Here is a 16,569-nt window from a genome sequence, read left to right on the forward strand (position 1 = left end):
ATAACCTGAGTCCATAATCCCCTAATTATAACTTACTTGATATATTATGTGCCTCGGAGGACTATTTTTCCCACAACTATCTCATCATGTGGTCATAGTGGAAAGATTCAAGATTCCGGTTTATCGTTTTATATTATGAGTCAAACCTTTAACTTTGGGCAGGCTTGGCACTCCCAGATACCACACCTTGAGCACGGTACTACTTAGTAATACATGTATCATGGCTACTAGTAGGAGTGTACAAGAACTCTTTATTGCATTACAGCCAGTCCGCCAAGCAACAAGCCTCACGTTTCAGCACCTACAAAAGCACACGCATGATCGAGTGATATCGCATGATCGAGCCAGATAGTTTAATATTGCTATTGATACGGCGCCCTTCATGCTCGAACCACAGGAGCCAGGCCCCGGCCTCCATGAACCATAGAAGCCCCCATACACAGCCATCCAGCGCAAGTGATCACAATCCAGCAGCTACTTCGCACCACCCTCACCCTCACCCCTACCCGCATCCTCCCTCCGCACCCGCAAACGCCGGCGACGTCGGCTCACTCACGTCCTCCAGCCACTGCTGATACTTCTCCACATACCTCTCCGGCACTATCCACGTCAGCTCGGTGCCGCAGCACTTCTGTTCGCCCGCCGCCTTGTCAGCCCACCACCCCCACAATCCACCCACAATCCACCTGGGAAAAAACACTTACCGAATTCCACCGTAGCCGCACCTCGCCCTCCTCCAGCGGGCGCTCGTAGTCCTTCATGGGCCACCAGGTAGTCTCCCCCTCGAACACGCCCGCGAGCACGCTGTTCACGCGGCCCTTGAGGTCGTTGAGGTAGCTCGCGGCGGTGGTGTGTTCGATCGTTAGCGGGTGGGCGCGGGCGAAGAAGGAGGTGTAGTGGTCGCTCGTTTTGGCGGCGTGGTCGGACATCGTGGTGGTGGTGGTGGTGGCGGTGGTAAAGACGGTGGTGGGTGGTGGGTGGTGGATGGTAAAGAGTGAGACTGCTTGGGGATAGTGGAGAATGGGTGTTGGGGACTTTTTGTAGTGGGACGCTAGGGGGGGTTCTCTAGTGCGGCTGTATTATTAGTATGACAACAGCTGTCAGTTTCTCAGTTGTAGCTGTTAGTTGGAGTTGTGGTTTGTTACATCACTGCCGGATACCACAGCTAGCTATATAGCACCACAACGCAGAGAGAGGTAAGGGACGCTCACTAGAGTACACTACTTTCAATATACTATTTTTTCAACAGCCAACTACCAACTATAGCTCCAACCACGTTTTCAAAAACACCAGGAGTCTTGCCCCATAGGTGTAACGATTTCAAGCCCGAGGGTTTGTCAACCGTTTTGAAAGCGCTAATCAAGAGGCGCATGAAAGACACCCACCTATCTGCACGAACGATCATTGATTGGTTGGCCAGTAACTGATCTCAGCAATCCGAGAACGTGGAAACATTCATTCGCAGACCAAACCGCGCCGGTGCCGCGTTATGTAACAAAGAAAAACGAGAACGAAAAGGGATGACAAACATAACGTGACTACATGTACACTCCAAAGTCTATTTTTGTAGATCTATAGCACCATCTCTCGAGCAACAATATCTCTAAAATCTATTTCCTGTGTAGAAAGCTTACATTTACTACGCGTGGTGGTGGTGTTGTTGGCGGATGAAATCAATGGCTGGGGATGGGGGCTATAGTCATTTGGTTGTAGACTCTCTGGTATATTAGAATAGTTGGTTTAATTTTGAATCCAAGACAAAATGATTTTCAATACCGGACTAGCAACAAGGCCACTACAGCTCCTCAGGCCCGAAAGCTACGGACAGGATAGCTCCACAGATTATCACTCGGACTGTTTATACCCTCACCACAAAATATATTCCTGGTATCCCACACCTATCCTATTTCTACATTAACCCACCCCGCCCCCTCCGCACCCCCCTCCCCCCCCTTTTTCCCCACTCCACCCCCACCACCCACTACCCCACCAAACTCGCCGTCGGCTCCGGAAAACTACTCACCACCAGCGGCTTCGGCGGCAGCCGCCCCGGCACCGGCGCCAGCACCTTCATGTAATGCTTCTGCTCGTCCACGCTCGCTCTATATATTTTCCATTAATTAGCCACCCTTCCCTTCCACCCTAGTACGCCACTCCCACCACCACAACCACACCCACTACAGCCAAGGTGGGGGGGGGGGACTTACATATACACAAACCCCATAACACTACTCTCGGCCAGCACCTCCACCGCATCGCCCATCTCCGCGTGCAGCACGGCCGCAACACTATGCTGCAGCAGCGACGTAGGCGTCGTCTTGACCAGCAGCGGCTGCGTGTCTTCGGTCCCGATGGGCAGGACGCCGGATATCAGTGTTGACGCTGTATACATTAGCTTACTTGTTACTAGATAGCCAGTTCGGGGGGCAGACCTTCGCCAACGCGCCACAGATTCACTTCGTTCAGCCCCACGGTGAGCGTGTACGGACTCAGCGTCCGCTTCGGCTCGCCAAAGAAGTACTCGCGGATCGCGCTCTCGCGCGCCTGTTTCAGGAACGCCTCTTCGCGGTCGACGCACCCGCCAGATTTCGCGAGCTTGACGACCGTGACGCCGCTTGCGGCCTCGCGGCCCTCGAAGCGCCTGGCCATATCGCTGTAGAGGCGCTCGCTGCCGACAACCACGAGCGTATCCACGCTGAACTCGGACACCGCATGAGAAATAACCTCGTAGCCGGCTATACCGGAGGTGTCAATAATACATCCGCTAACCCTGCTACCATCCTCCTCACTCAGCCGCGACGAGACTGCCAGCGCCATCCGTGACACGAGCGCGCGGTAGAGCGGCGCATTCGCCTCCGGCGACGCCAGCCCATAGTAGTACACCAGCGGTAGCTTCACCGGCACGGGCGACGGCCCCGACGTCGGCGAGCTCCCAAAATGCTCCTCCACGTCCATGATGGTCGAGAAGCTCGTGGCCGACAGCGTCCCCGGCAGCGACAGCATGCCCTCCTTCGGGTCGAGGTTGACCACGCACGGCATGCGCCCCTGGCGCACGGCATACGCGGTCAGGATCTTGACGAGCGACGTCTTGCCGGCGTCCTCGGGGCCGATGATCATTACGCGGGGCCCCTGCTTGCCCGGCAACTCGCTGGCGGCGCCGCGCAGCTTCTCGAGCGCGAAGTGGAGGTTGGTGTAGGAGGTCATGGGCGTCTCTTCGGAGGTGTATTCGACGGTGGGCGTGCCCGTGACGGAGAGCGTGCAGCCGGACCAGGTGTAGATGGCGGATTTGCAGCCCGTGAAGGTGAACTTGTGGCCGGTGGGGAGCTCGGTGCCGAAGATCTCGGCGGTGCCTTTGAGGAGCTGGGGGTGGCGGGTGTTAGCTTGCTAGCTGGGTTGTGGGGGTGTGGGGAGTGGGTGGGCTACTTTGACTTCTACGGTGGTGTTGAAGGCCACCTCGAATCGCCATTCACGGCATTTGCCAATCTCGTGGATCTTTTCGGCGGGGGGCTCTGTGGACTGGGGGTCTGTGGACTGGGAGGAGAAGTTGGGGAAGGATTGGCCGATGGAGAGGTCTGCCAGCTGGAGGCCTGGGACTGCCATGATGCTGCAGGTGCTGTAGATGCTGCAGGTGCTGTAGATGCTGCAGGTGCTGTAGATGCTGCAGGTGCTGTAGATGCTGCAGGGTGATATGAAACTGGAGAGAGACTGAGGGAGTGAGGGAGGGGGGTGTAGATGGAAGACACAGATGAGGGGTGAATGGACGAGACAGAGAACGGCTGGAGGGCAGAGACAGGCCAGGCTCTTGGACGGAGGTCACTCGGGCGGGGCACAGCGGAGTCGTGTTGTTCTCTTCCGGGGAGACGCGACGTTGGCACGCACACGCTAGCCCGAACAGGGCTGCGGCTTAAAACCTTAATTGGCCTTGGCAGCCACCGCGGAGGTTAGGGTTGTTCTCCCAACACACCACTCTCATCATCATCATTACTGTCTGGGGGGATTGCAACCCTAGACATTGTCTCGCTACATGCTTTTCTTGCTCTGTGATGTGGTATGCCCGCGCCGCCTACACAACGTAGCCGAATAGTAGAAAAAAAAGGCAAAAAAACAGAAGAAATGCTACGCGAAACACTACAACATGCCCTCCTCCTCCTCCTCCAGAATATCAAACTCGTCGTCGCTCTCCCGCTCGATGCGGTCCATCTCGACGTTCTCCCAGGCGCCGCTGGAGATGGAGTTAAGGTATGTGCGTCCGTACGACGGCCTCAGGAGCCCTCCTCTTCTGCCGCTGCCGCTGCCGCGCCGTAGAGGGTCGCCAAGGCAGGAGGAGAGGGCGAGGAAGACTGCCCCGCGGAGGCATTAGAAATGTGTAGTGCAAGAGGGGTGTGGTACAACTGGGGTGCAATGGGGATGGAATGGAAACTCACAGATAAGAAGCACGAGCGGGACTACGAATATGGGGATCAGGATCCAGATCATGGCTGGCTGGCTGGCTGGCTGGTTGTGTTCCTTGCTGTTGCTTGGGCAATCTCTCGGACGGTAACACTGCGGTGACTCGTGCGTGAGAGTTGAGGATGCTCCCTCGAGTAGTTGGGTACATGTAGTTGGGGGTATCACTCGGTCAATCAGCCAGTCGTAGCACGGTAGCGCAGTAGCACAGTAGCACCGCAGCACCGTAGCACCGTAGAGCAGAGCGGGGCAGAGCAGAGCAGAGCAGAGCAGAGCAGAGCAAAACAGAGAGAGCTCAGCTTCCAAGAGCTCCCCTGGCCAATGACGTAAGCCCCCAACACCTGCATCCCCGCCCCCGCACAAGCCACACCGTAATCCAGCCACTCAACCTCACCTCCAGATCCCCCCACCCCCACCTCCAGATCCCCCCCACCCCCGCCATCTCGATATCCCCAAACACCATTCTCACGATACTCCTCCTCCACCATTCTCACGATACTCCTCCTCCACCACCACTCACTCCAACCACTCTCTCACCCCCACAACTCCCCCCCCCCAATCACTCCCACCACCCCCCCCATCACTCCCACCACCCCCCACCTAACACCACATCATGGAATCCCTCTCCCGGATCTCCACCCTCCTCGAGACCGCCCGCGACCTCACCCTCGAAGCCGCGCAATCCGCCTCCATCACCGCCTCCGCCCGCGCTCTCCCCACGCCCTCCCCCACCGCCACCAAAAAACTGCTCAACTCCCGCCTCGACCGCGAGGTCCTCGACGGGCTGCGTAAAGTCATCTCTGTCTGTACCCCACACCCCCATTCCCTCCTCACCCCCCACCCCCCCCCCCCCCCCCCCAACTTCCACTCCTCCCTCTCCCCTCTCCCCCGCACACACACAGCTAACACACAAAGATGATGTCCCACGGCACCGACTGCAGCCCCTTCTTCGCCGACGTCGTCAAGAACGTCGCCTCCCCCACCCTCGAGATCAAAAAACTCGTCTACATCTACCTCCTCCGCTACGCCGAGTCCGAGCCCGACCTGGCCCTCCTCTCCATCAACACCATCCAAAAAGCCCTCACCGACCAGTCGCAGCTCGTGCGGTCCATGGCCATCCGCGTGATGGCCGGGATCCGCGTCCCGGTCATCTCGCAGATCGTGGCGCTCGGCATAAAGCGCTGCGCGGCCGACATGTCGCCGTATGTGCGCAAGGCCGCCGCCGTGGCGATCCCAAAGTGCTATCGGCTGGACCCGGGCACGCTGCCGGCGCTGAGGGAGTGCTTGGGCGGGCTGCTGGGGGACCGTAGCTTCTATGTGGTGGGGGCGGCGGTCGTGGCGTGGGAGGGGGTTTGTCCGGGGAGGTGGGAGCTGCTGCATGGGCATTATAGGGCGCTCGCCAGGATGCTGATTGATATGGATGAGTGGGGGCAGCTGGCGGTGCTAAGGGTGCTGACGGGGTATGCCAGGGCGAACTTTCCCGCGAGGGAGGTGAAGGGTAAGAAGGCTGCGGGGGCTGGGGCTAAGGCTAGGGATGGGGAGGGGTTCTACTCGGATGAGAGTGGGGATGAGGACGCGCGCGGGAGGAAGGGGAAGGTAGCGGCCGCGGCTATGGATGCGGACCTTGAGCTTCTCCTCCGCAGCTGCATCCCATTGCTACAGAGTCGGAACAGCGCTGTATTTATCCCCTAATTGATCATTACCCCTACTCTACATACACTATTCTAACACTCTCCAGGTCATCGTCGCCGTCGCCCGCCTCTACACGCACCTCGCGCCCGCCTCCTCCCTCCCCACCGTCGCCGGCCCGCTCATCTCCCTCCTCCGCGCCCCCACCGACATCCAGTACATCGCCCTCCTCAACATCGTCTCCATCGCGCTCAAAACACCGCACCCCTTCACCCCCTACGCCACGCACTTCCTCGTCCACGCCTCCGACCCCCCGCACATCTGGAAGCTCAAGCTCGAGCTCCTAACCCTAATCTTCCCCCTCACCCCCACACGCACCAAAAACTTAATCCTCAGCGAACTCGAATACTTCGCACACACGCACGACCCCGCGCTCGTCCGCGAGGCCGTCCGCGCCATCGGCCGCTGCGCCCAAAGCGAGACGCGCAACGCCGCCCGCTGCCTCAAGCTGCTGATGCGCCAGGTCGAGAGCGGCACCGGCACGCTCGTCGCCGAGAGCCTCACCGTGATCCGGCACATCATCCTGCAGAACCCCGCCGCGCACGCGCGCACCGTCGTGCGGCTCGCAAAGGCGCTCGACACGGCCGTCAACCCGAGCGCGCGCGCAAGCATCATCTGGCTCGTTGGCGAGTTTGCCGGGTCGAACGGCGGCGATAATGTGGCGGCGGATACGCTACGGCTGCTGGCGAAGACGTTTGTGCTTGAGGGCGAGGCGGCGAAGTTGCAGATTGTGTTGTTGGCCGCGAAGGTGTATGCGCATTACTTGGACCGCACGCAGTCGGGTGCGGTGCGGGAGGGCGGCAGTGAGGAGGGGGAGGGGGAGGAGAAGCATCCCGTTGCGCTGCTGTTTGGGTATATCACGCTGCTGGCGCGCTATGATTTGAGCTACGACCTCCGTGATCGTGCACGACTGTACAAGTCGATCCTGTCGACGCCGTCCTCGACGCCGCTTGCGACGCTGCTGCTGCTCGCGCCGAAGCCGACGCCGCTGGCGCCGTCGCCGTCGAGTGGGCGCGAGAAGTATACCGTTGGCTCGGCGGCGATGGTGGTGGGCGAAGGCGAGGACGTCGGTGGGTATGAGCCGCTCGAGGACTGGGTCAGCAAGAGCAGGGCGCCGAGCCCGAGTGTCAGGGACGTGCCGGTGGAGGGCGAGATGGAGAAGCGCGGGGTCGTGGTCATCAAGAAGAGTGCTGGCGGAGGCCACAGTCCTGGGATGGCAGCGACGCCGGAGAGGAGTCCCGTGTGGAGGCCGGAGGGCGTGAAGGCGCAGGTCAAGGAGAAGCCGGAGACGTTGGAGGACTTTTTTAAGGAGAGTGAGGAGGAGGCGAGTGAGGAGGAGACCGAGGAGGAGGAGAGTGAGGAGGAGAGTGAGGAGGAAGAGGACGATGATGATGATGAGGAGGAGGAGGAGGAGGAGGAGGAGGAAAGTGAAGACGAAGGCAATGAGGGGTCGAAATTATTAACGCAGGACAAATAAAATAGGACTATGTAGCTAATTAGGAGCGTCTCTTTTCTTTCTTTTTCTTTCTTGTTCTGTTTTTAATCAGCGGACTGGACAGTGGAGTTGGTAATGTGTATAGACCTGACGTTGTGTTGTACATTTTTTTGTAGCTGGTGCTTTATAGTGGTTATAGCTTAGACTTTTATATATATATATTCTTTTCTCAGCGCATTAAAGTTTTTGGTCTCTAGTTTTTTTTTTTTTTGCGTATTCAAGTATATTGTCAGCGTGGTGATGATTGGCATAGGCGTGGTCGTGAATATGGTAGGCAGCGGGCGGTCCCGCAGTGGACCGAGTGATGGCCTGTGATTACTCGATACCCAGGCTCGTGTTCCGAGGGCTTGGCTCGATATGCTGAGATCTGTGGATTCGAGCATGCAGTGTGCCTTCCGATATGCTCAGGGGCGCTTAAGCTTGTCGATACCCGATATAGAACCGGCCAACCCTCCAACTCCGCTCCTTGACATTCTATAAAATACCCCGCATCATTAATGCTAAAGGTAACTATGAGCGAGTGCATTTACGACTTGGGTCTTTTGCAGGGTCTGTGTTTAACTCAACTATCTCGACGCACCGGTCTATTCACCGAGGCCAAGCTCTTCCCCGGGGTAAAATATTCGAATTTGTAGGCAAAGTTACGCCATCTCCTGTAACAGTTGAGTGGCCTCGTATTACAAAGTGGTAGGACTGAGTACCTCCTCCCTTTGCTCTTCTCCCTTGATTTCCGCGGGATTCACGAGATAAGCTGATAATCATATGTCTGTCAAGGAACATCTTTGCAATAGTTGGGCTTCTGTCTCGTGATAGTGATATTGCATTGATGTGCTTTTTCGAGATGTGCTTTTGGATCTTAGGCAATATATCCCGTTATGGTCATGTGTGTGTAGTAAAATGCAGGGTCCACAAAAGAGCGTGCAAACCCCACTCCTGCAGGGATGTTTTGTGCTCCGTCCGATGCTATCGTTATCTCACGTTCATGCTTAACCAAGCCCAGGTGACACCGATAGCCTCCCGACTGGCCGTGACCATAGTACTATACGATATCGAGCGTCATGATAGTAGTTAACGGCCACTTGGGATTTGCTGCCCCTGCTTCGAACACCTCACTGTAAGCCGGCAATGCACCTCATCTCGTGGACCACATGAGCCCAGTTCTTGGACTAGTCGATCTCACCTCTGGCAGTTGACGGAGTAAGTAAATCTGTAGCCTGTAGGCCAAGTTGTATCGTTGACCAAAATCATGTACAGTCCGCGATCCGGGGTACTCTACACCTTTATAGCTAAGTACATGTAGATATAGTGTGTTTGGAGACGAGGCTTCCGGATCCCCTACATATACTTGTCAAGCTAAAGCTTGAGCGCAATGATGACACGGGGAAATAGAGTCTTGGGCATAGTAAGTGGAATCACGCTAGTAATAAGCTTTCTGAGATTCCCGATATAAATACATGTAGCGATCTGGTCCTCCCTTGGGCTTACTCCCAGCAAGCTGTCTGGAAGGGATAGACACGATACTAATCTTTTCTCCATCCCCAGGATAAATGCTACCAGCTAGTCATGATCAATCACTCACAGTCGTGAGTAATCAAAACCGTTCCAAACACCAATCGAGGTAAGAACATATTATTCTTGTATATTCTCTAGCAGGCAGTGCCCTCATATCACATCTGACGAATCGAATGCGACCTGGGCTTCCCTAGGATGTAGATGGTGACACTATCCCGAAGATACCCCTATCAGACTTCTTCGCTTGTGCTCGAGGGTTTTCTCGGGTTAGTTGGCGGGATTGTCCGCTCTGTATACAAGCACTTCGGGCTTATTTGTTTTAGAGATGAAGGTAATCAGAAATCTTCGGAATCATTGGCCTTGGCAACTGGGATAACTAATGGGTGTGTCTAGCTAGAAATTCTATCCAGAGATGGTTGCTACTGATCCGGGGCCGGAGATCCGATCTCGCAGAGCTAAGTTCCCAGGTGGTCAGTTCGATCATGGTCCTACATCGACAGATTAAAGCTTCCATACACCACGGGCCTTCAAGACCGTCATAACATGCCAAGACGTTTATTCACTTAAGGGGCAGATGGTTACGACGTTTAGTTACTGTATAGGCAAGCCAAGTTGCTCATCCCGGGCGGAAATTTGGCTTGAAGTCTTGGGTTCAGATGGTCCGGCGTTTGATCTCGACCTTGGCAGGCTCAACATGTATCCATGAGACAACTGGCGTCATCAAGGGGAGAAGTTAATTGAGTTTCTCCATCGGTTCAGCTGAGTACCCCACCTGCTCCATTAGTTGATGCTTGCTAGTGAGGTGGTTGTTTAATATTCTGGAAGAGCCAGCTCCGGATGGATAAAAGCACGCAGAAAAGAACTATCAGCGGTACCTAGTGAAACAGCAATTCTATGATTTCCAATCCGTGGCTCTCCGACATCTTAACTCGTATCCCGCATCCCAGTTTGCCTAACAGTCAACCCAGTCTATGGAGTTTCGCATGGCCATATGGATTATTAAACTACTCTATACCCGCAGCAGGCAGATTATGTGTTCATTAATTGGCATTGGCATTTGTACATACCCTTGCCCAGCAGTGTAGCGAGGCAAGTAGTGGTACGTAATCCGGGACTCGGCAGTACCTCGTGAGTTTAACAATTGCAGAATTTAAAGCACTTATGCAGGTACTGGCAGAAGTATTGGCCCATCTCCTGAATGGCCAAGCTCCACAAGCCTCCCTTGGCATTATCGCCGGTGGTAGGGTACCCTAAGTGGGTTTGCGAGATTCTTGACATCTACCAAGCTACCCAAGTGGTCGTCTTAACCCACTTAACCATCGAATTTTATGTAGCTATCACATTAGTGCTCTGTGCGTAAACTCAACTCTATTTCTAAGCCCCTTATCTTCTTTTAAATACACGAAGTTTCCCACTCCTATGCCTACACATCCATCAACTTACTTTCAATTTACTTCTTTATCAGTCGATACTTGGTTATTGCAGTCCATCATGTATGTTCTTCCATCTATCATTGCTTAATACTCTACTTTATCTTGCGGGATAGCTAATTTCCAGCTAGTAGTTCTTTTCGCAAATCTCCCACATACACATATACCCTGCTCGATTTCTCAAAATGAAGAACGCAGTCAATTATTCTGGAGTTTCAACCTGTATTGGCAATGCAGACGCTTCAATCGATACATCCAGAGGCAATTCTCCCCCAGCTGCTAGGACCTCTGAGGGTCTAACAATTCCTCACATAAAAGTCAAAAAGATTTGCTGTATTGGTGCTGGATACGTCGGTAAGTAACCAGATTCATCCGGGAATGCAAATACTCCAAGAACTTGTTCTTATTCGATTTCCGTGTTAGGGGGTCCTACATGTACAATAATTGCAGCAAAGAACCCGGATATCATTGTCACGATTGTCGATATCAATCAAGCCCGTATCGATGCGTGGAATTCCGATAACCTTCCCATTTCTGAGCCAGGACTGGATGAGGTTGTGAAAAGCTGTCGTGGACGAAACCTGTTTTTTTCCACTGATGTCGACAAAGCAATTCATGATTCAGACCTAATCTTCGTATCGGTGAACACTCCAACCAAGACCAAAGGAGTGGGAGCTGGATATGCCGCCGACCTTGGCTATGTAGAGAGTGCGACAAGACGCATTGCCCAGATTGCCCGGAGCGACAAGATCGTCGTTGAAAAGAGCACAGTGCCTTGCCGAACAGCGCAAAACATGCGGTACATCCTCGAGGCAAACTCCAAGGCCGGGATCCGATTCGATATTCTTTCCAATCCTGAGTTTCTCGCTGAAGGGACCGCTGTCTCGGATTTAATGAACCCCGACAGAGTGCTCATTGGATCCTTGAAAACAGAATCCGGGCGCGCGGCTGCAGCTTCCTTGGCAGATGTCTATGCATCTTGGGTCGCACGCGATCAGATCATCACGATGAACCTCTGGTCCTCAGAACTTTCAAAGTTAGCGGCGAATGCTCTACTAGCCCAGAGAATCTCATCGATCAATGCGCTCTCAGCGATCTGCGAAGCTACCGGGGCAGACATTGAAGAAGTCAGTTACGCATGCGGACTAGATACCAGAATTGGGTCAAAATTCCTCAAAGCTAGTGTCGGGTTCGGAGGAAGTTGCTTCCAGAAGGATATCCTTAACTTGGTGTATCTGAGTGAGAGCTTGCATCTTCCGGAGGTTGCTGCTTACTGGAAACAGGTATGCCTACTCATCCCTGTTACAGCCTCCGGTAGAATTATTGTGGAAAACAGGGACAACGATCACGCCGAGAACAGAGCGATTCTCCAACGCAATAATTCTACCGGATTCTATACTACAGCAACATGGATTAGTAGTCTTACATATACTAACCACTGACTGGGATTATGATAGGTCGTTGATATGAACGAGTACCAGAAACGGCGATTTTCAAACCGAGTGATATCTAGTTTTTTCAACACCATCTACGGGAAAAAGATAGCGATCCTAGGGTTTGCATTCAAGAAAGATACCAGCGACACCCGCGAGTCTCCTGCAATCACACTAGTAAACCACTTCCGTACGGAGGGCGCTCAAATCGCCATTTACGACCCCAAAGTTCAGGAATCACAGATTTGGATTGACCTCACCGAACCAGGCGTCGTGGACGACCTTAAGGAAGTACAGAAGCAGGTCTCGATCGCGAAAGACGCTTATGCTGCCTGCGACGATGCCGATGCTGTCATTATTTGCACAGAATGGGATGAGTTTAGAGATACTGTGTTGGATTATAAGCTGATTTATGATCACATGAAGAAACCAGCGTTTGTGTTTGATGGAAGGTTAATTCTAAATAAGACAAGGCTTGAGGATATGGGGTTTCAGGTAGGAACTATTGGAAGGGCGACGAGTGGCTTCACAGTTCCTAAAGACTGGGAGTAAGAGAGATTCCTTCATCTTATTCAGGACTCGTGGCTCACCACAAGAACTATGAGGCCAGTGAAAGCCGCCCACGGGCGGCGCAAAGTCAACCCACCTATCACGCAAAATTATCCCGCGAAGCAGTGCTGAATGACACTCTTTGCCGCCATGGGCCTAATGTGTTGTGATGACGGGAACAGATAATGGGATATTTTGGGTTTGTATTTCGTTTATTTATCTTTACTTTTGTAGTAACGTCAAGGGCTTAATTTTCTATACAGGATGGGTTTTGGTGGGTAACGGCAGGTGTGTTCTCTTGTTTCTTATTTCTATATAATCATCTAGAAAGATATGGTCCTGGAGTAACTTTGTTCAAATAAGTGCGTCACATTCTCTGGTCGTCAGTAAAAGCATCGCATTTGATATGTAGCTTCGAATGATAAGATCTGAAACAAATTTATTCTCGGCCTTACTGGTTCTCAATAATTTCGATATTCAAATTCGGCCTTTTGACGTCCTGGTTATGTAATTGCTAGAGCTTACTGTCGAACTTAGCTTATCTGCTTTAACCCGCAGTGCATTTTCCCGCCGGCAGCTCGTAATCACATCTAAGTCAATACGACTGACAGGCTCTTAACATGCAGGCTGGAATCAGGTTTCACTGATTATAAACACGGCCGGCAGGAGGTGCAGGGTCTTTCAGCTGGAAAACTCAACTACCTACATATCATTATTATGTGACCATATAAGTAGGCTAAAATTGTAGCCAATCAAGTACACTGGCTACTATTTCGATAACCATTCGATGTAGAACGATGTGGGCCGTGACTGGGCATATTATATTCTACTAGCTCGTATCTCTTGATCGAAGGTAGAAATAGATATCAGTTTGATTCGTACACTTACTAACATGTTGATGTATTGGTGGGGGATATCACCAACAAACCGATAAACACTTCCACTCAATATTTCTTGCAGCATTCACCTCTTCTGACCGGGAATCAAAGAAAACCCGCCCAATTAGAGGCTATGATCTTCAGATCTTCATGCCAGGCAGGACTGTGCATGCAAGCCTTAAATTCAACATGCCAACGACCGTGAGAGGTGTTAACACTAAATTAAAATACCCAAGACCGCCCTGCATGCATTAGGGGGACTTTGGCCTGCATGGTATGAGGAATACTCGTAAAGAATAATTCTAAGGATTGGTATTCTAAGTATTTGACGGCGTATTCTTAAGCACGGCATACAAAAAGTGATATATGATACGTATCCTGCATGCAGCAGAATCTTGGGTACATGTATTTTAATTTAATGTTAACGACTCTCACGGTCGTTGGCAAAAAGACTCTAATGTCTAGCTCGACTTTCTACTCACCTCATGCAGCTATAGCTAGAAGAAGAAAAACTCCGGTAGTACAAGGCCGTCGGTCATGAGGTCTTTGTCTAAATTGACCGGAAGGCAATATCACAATCTCAATCTCATACAATGGCAATAGCAACGTGCTTAGCTTTACTAGCTGTAGCTGCATGTATCTTAAGCTGTCAAATTTTATATCTTCATGAGCTATATATTATAATTTCATTGAGAGCGAGGACATCGTATAGCATACACTTAACTAACAGCTTTAGGGATAGCTAGAAGGTTTGTGGCAAGTGATTTAGTTCGATTTTTTTGTGGAGCTTAAACAGACTGCTATGAGGGTTAGGGGAACTAGTGACAATGTTTCACAGGATTCAATGTTCCCCAAGGCGTATTTCTGAGTCTCTAGGATAAGTGTGAGGTCGTTCGGGTAATGACGTAATGCCACTGATCACTATCCTAAGGCTCATCTAGCTACGTCTCCAACCAAAGACATCAACCATGTCGAACCCTCCCCAAAATAACCCCTCTGAAGAGACCCGGGCGTTTCTCGCAAGACAACCCCCGGGAGCCGTTTTTCAATGCATGCTAGACATCTTCAGATTTTACAATATCGGTGATAGGATGCCCCGAGGTAAACTCAATTTCGCAACATTAACGGATGAGGACTACGTGCATTTTACACGATTCACCTCCGGTAACATTCGTACCGTATGTTCCAATAGAATAAATAATGTCTTTCTTGCAACTGATAGCATCAAATAGATTACTACCCTTCTTGAAATGCCAGAGAAAATCATAGGCCCTACGGGTCTGGAATTTACAAGGGAGGAGGCGTTCTTCTTTCTCTGTGCTAGGCTTGCCTGGCCTACGAGAATGAAAACATTGGAGTTTACATTTGGCTATGATGTCGCCCTTATCTCTGAGGCTATGAACTGGGCGTTGCAGCATATCGTGGACCATTGGGATTTTCTTCTTGATGACTTTGAATCTGGACACTTGAGCGAAGACCGCCTGGCTCTGTTTGCGAGTAAGATTCATGCCAAAGACTCACCTCTCGACAAGTGCTGGGGCTTTATAGATTGCACCATACGAAAAGTTTGCCCACAGGTCGAATGGGAAAAGGAAGAGTATAGGATGAATACGTATTTGCATCGCTACAAGTACCAGGCTGTAAAGTCTCCTGATGGCTTGATTTATCATCTATTTGGACCAGAGGATGGATCACCCCGCACGCTACTACGTGAAAGTCGTCTACTTGATCGCTGCGAAGATAATGCACCAAGCTATTACATGTATGGAAATTCACAATACTCGATAACTGAAAACCTTATCACGGCCTACGACAGTCTAAACATCACTGAAGATCAAAAAATGTTCAATAGGGCCATGAGATCCTGCCATGAATGCGTTGGATGGGGATTTGCCGATGTTCTACGCTTATGGACGGCTTTGGACTTCAAGACCACTCAGCAGCTGTTTGGAGATGTCGATGTAGGATCGCACTACAGGGTGGCTGTCATTCTCACAAATTTTCATATCTGCTTGTATGGGTCAAGTACTTCCACATTTTTTAATTGTGATCCTCCAACATTAGAAGAATATTTGGGTTAAACTGTAGCTCATGAGCTTGCGGGACTTTCGGGGAGGGTATTGAGCGATAAGTCAAGACACAAAAAGTTAGTTGCGGTATGGGAAAGGAAATTGTAGGTAATTGCGTTTGCGTTTGCTGGAAAAGAACTGGCTTTAGTCAAAGTAATGTCTATCAGTCCTGGCGTGCTAATAGCATGGGGCGAATCGGCATATAATTCCATTGCTCGTATGTGGAGAGTAGTACCGACAATGTTACAGTAGAAGGGATTTACTGAAGAAAGGAAAGAGAAATAAATACTCAATGGTTCTAATCTTAGCATGAGGTTAAAGAAAATACATGCCGCAATCAATTTAGCACCATTGAATCCAAACGCCTTGCAACTTTTGAAGAAAGGTTGAAAAAAAAAAAATACCGCCCGTACTCAAAGATTAAACCGATTGATGGACGCACCTATCAATCCTCCTCCATCTCGTCATCCTCAACCACAATATCCTCCACGTCAACTAGTGACCCGCCCACTCTATTCACCTCCTTCCTCGCTCTTCGTATTGCCTCTTGCTCCACCTTCTTGATGGTGCCACTCACCCTCACTACCCTAATCACCACCGGGACGCCCTTGAGCTCGTTCATAAACGACAGCGCCGTCCACACGAGCCTATAGTGATCTCTCGACACCCTAACTATTCCTGTCGACGTCGCTGGCGAAAAATACTTCACGCTAAGGTTCCCCGCCACACCCGCCCCGTAGTCGCCGAACTGGTGGGCGAGGCCATCGCGCAGCAGTCCCGACAGGTATGAAGATGTGATGGAGGGGTCGCTGGGCGAGGAAAACTCGAGATGTGTGCTGGCAGCACCTAGAGTCTTGGGCGCATTCGGGTACAGAACGTCGAAGAGGATGTAGCGGGCTTTGTAGCGGACCATGGTGTGCGCGGTGGAATGAGGTTGGGTTTGGATGTGGTGGGAGTAGTAGGTATGTAGATCAGGGTTCCACAGAGCCGCTGGAAGCTTGGCGGTGGGCGAGTGATAGGATGAGATCGAACTACTCTTCTACGAGTATGTGGATATTGACTTCAATC

At 51.8% G+C, this 16,569-nt stretch overlaps 8 protein-coding genes across 8 annotated transcripts; 4 read left to right on the forward strand and 4 right to left on the reverse strand.

The window, feature by feature from the left end:
* Window positions 1-502: 502 nt before the first annotated feature.
* H6S33_004712 (uncharacterized protein) lies at window positions 503-929 on the reverse strand (the record flags this gene model as incomplete). Its single annotated transcript, XM_044836061.1, has 2 exons — window positions 503-646; window positions 705-929. The coding sequence occupies 2 exons, from the start codon at window positions 927-929 to the stop codon at window positions 503-505; spliced, it is 369 nt and encodes a 122-aa protein (XP_044690685.1).
* Window positions 930-1,981: 1,052 nt separating this feature from the next.
* On the reverse strand, window positions 1,982-3,600 carry H6S33_004713 (uncharacterized protein; the record flags this gene model as incomplete). The annotated part of the gene is made up of 4 exons (XM_044836062.1): window positions 1,982-2,102; window positions 2,208-2,382; window positions 2,433-3,360; window positions 3,424-3,600. 4 exons carry the CDS (start codon window positions 3,598-3,600, stop codon window positions 1,982-1,984), a joined length of 1,401 nt encoding a protein of 466 aa, XP_044690686.1.
* Window positions 3,601-4,128: 528 nt separating this feature from the next.
* On the reverse strand, window positions 4,129-4,476 carry H6S33_004714 (uncharacterized protein; the record flags this gene model as incomplete). The annotated part of the gene is made up of 2 exons (XM_044836063.1): window positions 4,129-4,340; window positions 4,425-4,476. The coding sequence occupies 2 exons, from the start codon at window positions 4,474-4,476 to the stop codon at window positions 4,129-4,131; spliced, it is 264 nt and encodes an 87-aa protein (XP_044690687.1).
* A 583-nt stretch (window positions 4,477-5,059) lies between these two features.
* Window positions 5,060-7,612, forward strand: H6S33_004715 (uncharacterized protein; the record flags this gene model as incomplete). Its single annotated transcript, XM_044836064.1, has 3 exons — window positions 5,060-5,248; window positions 5,362-6,123; window positions 6,185-7,612. 3 exons carry the CDS (start codon window positions 5,060-5,062, stop codon window positions 7,610-7,612), a joined length of 2,379 nt encoding a protein of 792 aa, XP_044690688.1.
* Window positions 7,613-8,688: 1,076 nt separating this feature from the next.
* Window positions 8,689-10,706, forward strand: H6S33_004716 (uncharacterized protein; the record flags this gene model as incomplete). Its single annotated transcript, XM_044836066.1, has 12 exons — window positions 8,689-8,744; window positions 8,801-8,827; window positions 8,885-8,920; window positions 9,020-9,032; window positions 9,173-9,213; window positions 9,364-9,408; window positions 9,466-9,473; window positions 9,536-9,612; window positions 10,220-10,241; window positions 10,290-10,382; window positions 10,628-10,635; window positions 10,704-10,706. The coding sequence occupies 12 exons, from the start codon at window positions 8,689-8,691 to the stop codon at window positions 10,704-10,706; spliced, it is 429 nt and encodes a 142-aa protein (XP_044690689.1).
* Window positions 10,707-10,757: 51 nt separating this feature from the next.
* H6S33_004717 (uncharacterized protein) lies at window positions 10,758-12,557 on the forward strand (the record flags this gene model as incomplete). The annotated part of the gene is made up of 3 exons (XM_044836067.1): window positions 10,758-10,926; window positions 10,996-11,855; window positions 12,030-12,557. The coding sequence occupies 3 exons, from the start codon at window positions 10,758-10,760 to the stop codon at window positions 12,555-12,557; spliced, it is 1,557 nt and encodes a 518-aa protein (XP_044690690.1).
* Window positions 12,558-14,400: 1,843 nt separating this feature from the next.
* H6S33_004718 (uncharacterized protein) lies at window positions 14,401-15,513 on the forward strand (the record flags this gene model as incomplete). The annotated part of the gene is made up of 3 exons (XM_044836068.1): window positions 14,401-14,610; window positions 14,665-15,194; window positions 15,285-15,513. The coding sequence occupies 3 exons, from the start codon at window positions 14,401-14,403 to the stop codon at window positions 15,511-15,513; spliced, it is 969 nt and encodes a 322-aa protein (XP_044690691.1).
* A 433-nt stretch (window positions 15,514-15,946) lies between these two features.
* Window positions 15,947-16,414, reverse strand: H6S33_004719 (uncharacterized protein; the record flags this gene model as incomplete). Its single annotated transcript, XM_044836069.1, has 1 exon — window positions 15,947-16,414. One exon carries the CDS (start codon window positions 16,412-16,414, stop codon window positions 15,947-15,949), a length of 468 nt encoding a protein of 155 aa, XP_044690692.1.
* Between the last annotated feature and the right edge of the window lie 155 nt (window positions 16,415-16,569).

The sequence above is a fragment of the Morchella sextelata genome (genome assembly GCF_020137385.1).
Source record: "Morchella sextelata strain SCLS chromosome Unknown scls_18, whole genome shotgun sequence".
Classification (NCBI taxonomy): Eukaryota; Fungi; Ascomycota; class Pezizomycetes; order Pezizales; family Morchellaceae; genus Morchella; species Morchella sextelata.